At 45.7% G+C, this 5,096-nt stretch overlaps 1 protein-coding gene across 1 annotated transcript; it reads left to right on the top strand.

Moving 5' to 3' along the window:
• The first annotated feature begins 263 nt into the window (after positions 1-263).
• LOC103362858 (nucleoside diphosphate kinase A2-like) lies at positions 264-5,096 on the top strand. The gene is made up of 5 exons (XM_008289369.1): positions 264-368; positions 2,186-2,318; positions 4,374-4,475; positions 4,661-4,773; positions 4,921-5,096. Exons 2-5 carry the CDS (start codon positions 2,190-2,192, stop codon positions 5,033-5,035), a joined length of 459 nt encoding a protein of 152 aa, XP_008287591.1. The 5' UTR covers positions 264-368; positions 2,186-2,189; the 3' UTR covers positions 5,036-5,096.

The raw sequence follows: 5,096 nt of genomic DNA, 5'->3' as shown, positions 1-5,096 counted from the left end.
AAAGAAAACTTGACTTGAGTAACTTTTTACAAAAGCAAACTTCATCTACAGTTAAAATGCAGTAAAACATGAGTCAAATATTAAAGTCATGTAACGGCACCAAAGAACTCATCATCTTCCACAGAGTAACAGTTCTCCATGTCTTCGTCGTCACCGTCGGACATCCTGTCAATAAGTCACTGGTAATGAACACACGATCCACCGGAAGGAAGCGTGTGGCTGCTGTCTCTATGTTTGGCCCCGGTGGCTTGCCGTAGTGCTAGGCCCCGCCCTGCGCATAAAAGGCGGCTGCGCAACCTCCGTCGCTCTTCTCCCGCGTCAATCGGAGCATCTGTTGTGTGACACATCACCGGAGCACCACTGTTAAGGTAATGTGAGCCCGGTTTTCTCCGATATTATAAAAAAGTAAGTTCCAGCTGAACTTCCTCTGCTGCAAAGCCGCAGATTTGGAAGTCAGTGTTTGGTTCTGTCGTGTAGGAGTCGGTTTTATCAAAATTGCGATGCAGCCCGGTGTCGCCACGGTTCAACTTGTGGATGTCACCAAAATCCGTCCGTTCTGTGTGAACTGGGCTCCGGGACCTGCTTTGGGTGTGGTCCGGCCGTGCTACGGGGTTCCCAGGCCGCTCGGCTGTCATGCTGCCATGGAGCCGACTCACCGCCGCGGCACAGACAAAGACACCATGTGGCCGGGTGGAGGCCTGGAGCCGCGGGCCGGGCCTCGGTACTCCAGCCGCTCGGTGCTGACGGTGAAGGCTTGTGTACGTGTGAAAGCCATTTCTAGTGGTGCCGGTGGGACCCGGTGGGTGCCGGTGGAGCCGGTGGTGACGGGGCGTAGAGCGCGTGTCGGCAGGGAACAGACTGTGCCAAAGTCCGTGAAGGCGTCATCAGGCTGCTGCTGCTGCTCTGAACTTTCCACGTCAGACATTTTGATTCGGCACACGGGACCTTGAAACGTTGTTCATGGCTGAAATGAGCTCTGACAGCAGCAGAATCTGTCAGTCGGTTCTGAGTGCCCCTGCTCACCCTGACGGCCTCCCGCTCCGTCAAGACACAAAAAGTCATTATCTTCCGAAAGGTGGCTGTTGTTCGGGTTTATTTGTCTGCAGCCGCCGAAAGTTCACAGGAGACTTCTAGCGATCGTGTCTTTATGAAACTCAGACGTGTTCTGCAGCAACATAACTTCCACAAATGACACCAAGTCATTGTGATGCATTTACGTGTCAGCCACGGTGCAGGGCTGCGTCACTTCCTGACAGGTGGAAAATTGCAATTTGCTTGCAGTTGTTTGTTTTTAAAAGCTACTCCTGTCCTTAGCAGGTTGAATCTGTTCTGACAGTCACAAGTGTTGCTCATCCCTGCATGGTTCAGACGTGGCTTTTAAATTTGGATACCTGCTGTAAATGAAGGAGTGAGCAGGAACCGGCCCTCAGCAGAATTATGTGGTTCTGGTTTTGCAGACGTGCTCATTTGAGTGTCTGTATGAAGTTGCAGTTTTAAAAAAATCAAGTCAGTTCTCAAAGAGCTTGATTACTGAAGTAGATGTTCTGTTGGCCTGCAGAATTAATGCGGTTATTAATGGTTTTTTCCTTTGGGAATAATCACTAACTCATGTGAGGTGATGCTGGTGGACATCAGAGATTGCATTTGGCTGTGAAGCAAGGTTGAAAACTTGGAAATTAGCCTAAACAGTAGAGTGATTGCACTTTCAGCAAATTTCACTTGTGTTGCTTTAATTGGAAGGTGGACTTTATTTGTCATGAAATCCCATAAGTCCTCAAGAGACTTGTAGGAAATGGAAAGATTTGTAAAGCATTACCTTAGATTTGCTTTGATTCAGGGATATGATATTAATTGTTGTAATGTTGTCAAGCTTCAAGCAGAGCAGTTAACCTGACATTAGAGTCTGCACTGTACTAACAGTGAGGATAAAGATGTGGCCGTGTGGGCGGGGCACTGGGCCAAAAAGCACACTAGTCCACGTCAGGGATCACACTGTCAGATGCTAATCCAGGCTGTGTGGTGTTCAAGTGGTTTCTGTGCAATGGGGTCGGTGCCCTCTGCAACTGGCCCCACCACTGACTGTGCCAAATGCAAGAAAGAGACGTGAGTGACTCTGCAGGCTTGTTCTTCCTGCAGCTCTCTTGTAGTTTGATTTTATACTCTTCTTCTTGCTGCTTTGTTTCAGAATCATGGCTGAGCTCAAGGAACGTACCTTCATTGCCATCAAGCCCGACGGTGTGCAGAGGGGCATCATTGGAGAGATCATCAAAAGGTTCGAGATGAAGGGCTTCAAACTTGTGGGCATGAAAATGATCCAGGTAAGTAAAGAATGAACACTACAATGCTGTAAACTACATGTACATTCAGGGAAGATGACTGTGTAGTGTGTGTGTGTGTGTGTGGGTACTTAAGACCGCTAGTGAGCTGATTAGGTCTATTCCTGACGTTAGCATAACCGATTAGCACTGAGAGTCGAGGTCTCCTGATCCTATGATCTGAGACTGAATGGGATGCTGCTTAAGTTTGTCATGAAGCATGGTTCGTTTATATACCTGCATTATGCAAGAACTTGTTTTGAAAAGAAAATCAGTCAGTGAATTTAAGAAATGTCCTGTTGTGGGTCAGTGAGGTGATGATTAGGCCATGCTGCTGAAATTGAAATCCTGGTTGTGTCTGTGTGGTTATTGACATGCCAGAGGTAAAATCCAAATGGGAGCAAATATAGTCTGAATCAGCAGTGCAGGATGCTGCACTAGGTCACTGGAAGGCTGCCAGTACTAACATTTCCACTTTGTATTTACGGTTGTCTTGCTGACATGTTCAAAAGCTAAATGGCCATGTCAAGGAGACAAAGGCCAAAATGTCAGTAAACAGAATCTTAAGTTTAACGTGTTTTCCTTGACTGGCCTGTACAGTGCTCACTGCAGTGAGCAGCAGTGGAATGACCTCTGGTCTGTCATGCAGTGTCACATTGCTCTAGACATCGGCTTACAAGAGTTCTAGTTATTCAACGTGTGGCTGGAGCCTTAACATCAGAGGGGGCTTCACTGACCATGTGACCTGGTGTATTGTAAGGTTGTTGCGTGACCTGTACATGGCAGCATGTAGTACTTAGGAGGTGGGTGCTTCCTCCTTATAAGCTTTTTGTTGCAACAGACTGAGGCTATGTAGCACGTCCAGGATGGGACTTGAGTGCTGTCAAGGACATGGGTGCAGGTATTATACATGGAGTGCTTGACTTATGGTCATGATGCAGCTGGACCAAGTGATGTTTCCTCTATAGATAAACATCAGGATAGCTGCTGATGTGGGATACTCATCACACATCAATTATCCCAAAAGTAAAATGTGTCGATCCCAGTGGCAGCGTGGTGCCAGGGTGGACAGCGCACTGTGATTAAAGGAGGTTAAGTGATGGTGAAAACAATGAGCTTCGACACTGGCAAAGAAATATTTGCCATGAGTCACACTTGGCTGTTGTCTTTGCTGAGATGACGTGACTGGTGGATCTCTAGGTAGTTGTCTGCCATGAAGACATCTCAGGTTCTCAGTTAACAGACATCTGTTCATTAATCTTCTGCATCAGTTTACTCAGATGTTTGATGTTTTTACTTTATCAAGCTGTGTTTCACCTGCAAGACTGCCCTTCCATGGTATTGTTTTTCAGCACAAGTGAATCAAAAGGCACAATCAGCATGTCTCTGATGAAAGACAGTTCAGATTCTCAGTTCTTTCATAACAATAATCTAAGACGAAGCGATTTGGTCTCTCTTGATGAAAGTCAAAATGTAACCTCATTTCTAAAATAATTGATTTTGATTTTATAGATGAGCTGAGCTTGTTAGTAATTAATCCCTTTCAAGAAACTGAATGTAGAAAACAAGAAAACCAGCCCTTTGAAATGAGTGAGGACAGAGGATGGATTCAGATATTCTAAGTCTGCATTTGTACAAAATGGTTCTATTTGAAATCCCGGAAATGTAAGCCACACATAACTGAAACCGTAACTTTCTAAATGTTAAAAAAAAAAAAAAAAAAACTACATTGGACCAATCACACTAGGGTGATGCTGGTATAAATTCAATCCTGATTACTGATTAATGAGCACACGACCAGAGCAGACTCTATAAAGGCATTCACTACCTGTCAGGACTGTGAAAGTGAAAGTCTCTTTGCTGCAATACAGGCTGAAGTTTGACTTCATTGCATGAAATATCAGGTCCAGCACCAAACTGTTGTTCCAAACAGTATGCAGATATAGTAAGCTGTAGAGAATCCACACAGGGAGACTGATGTGGTCTGACCTGGTGCAAAGACTACAAATTGGAATGTGTAAGAATACGCCGAAAATGATATTTATTTTCCCGCTGCAGGCTTCCGAGGACCTTCTGATGCAGCACTACATCGACTTGAAGGACAGACCATTCTTCCCTACCCTCATCAACTATATGAGTTCTGGTCCAGTGGTTGCCATGGTAAGAAAATTCAACAATTCAAGACTGTCTGTTGAACAAGAGGGGCCTGTAGACACAGCAGGACCTGAAGCCTGCTCTGCTGACACGCTGTGAAAACGGAGCAGCCAGTGTGTCAGCTGCTGTAGACATGGTTTCATTTTGAGTAGTGAAATGTTTCACTTCAACTGTCGCTCTGTGTATTCCAGGTGTGGGAAGGAAAAGGTGTGGTGAAGACGGGCAGGGTAATGCTGGGTGAGACCAACCCTGCAGAGTCCAAGCCCGGAACCATCAGAGGAGACTTCTGCATTGATGTTAGCAAGTAAGTGTTTACATGCTGCCATAGAAATGTTAATGGTCCCTGAAGACTAAATACAGCTGTTTGTGACTGTCGTTTGCCTTGTTATAAATGTGAAATTAGTTTGTTCTGAGTGGATTCTGATTGTTTTTGCCGCTGTCCTTTTTTCAGAAATATCATCCATGGCAGTGACTCAGTGGACAGTGCCAACAAAGAAATTTCCCTGTGGTTCAAAGACGACGAGCTGGCCAGCTACACTAGCTGTGCCTTCAGCTGGCTCTACTGAGCTGCTCCAGGTGCTGCCACAGCTCTCACACACTAGTTGGAGACTAGTGAAATACTTGCCT

This window comes from Stegastes partitus, unplaced genomic scaffold, assembly GCF_000690725.1.
Source record: "Stegastes partitus isolate 25-593 unplaced genomic scaffold, Stegastes_partitus-1.0.2 Scaffold609, whole genome shotgun sequence".
Lineage (NCBI taxonomy): Eukaryota > Metazoa > Chordata > Actinopteri > Pomacentridae > Stegastes > Stegastes partitus.
The sequence above is the reverse complement of the archived record's forward strand: the minus strand, read 5'-3'. Positions and strand labels throughout refer to the sequence as shown.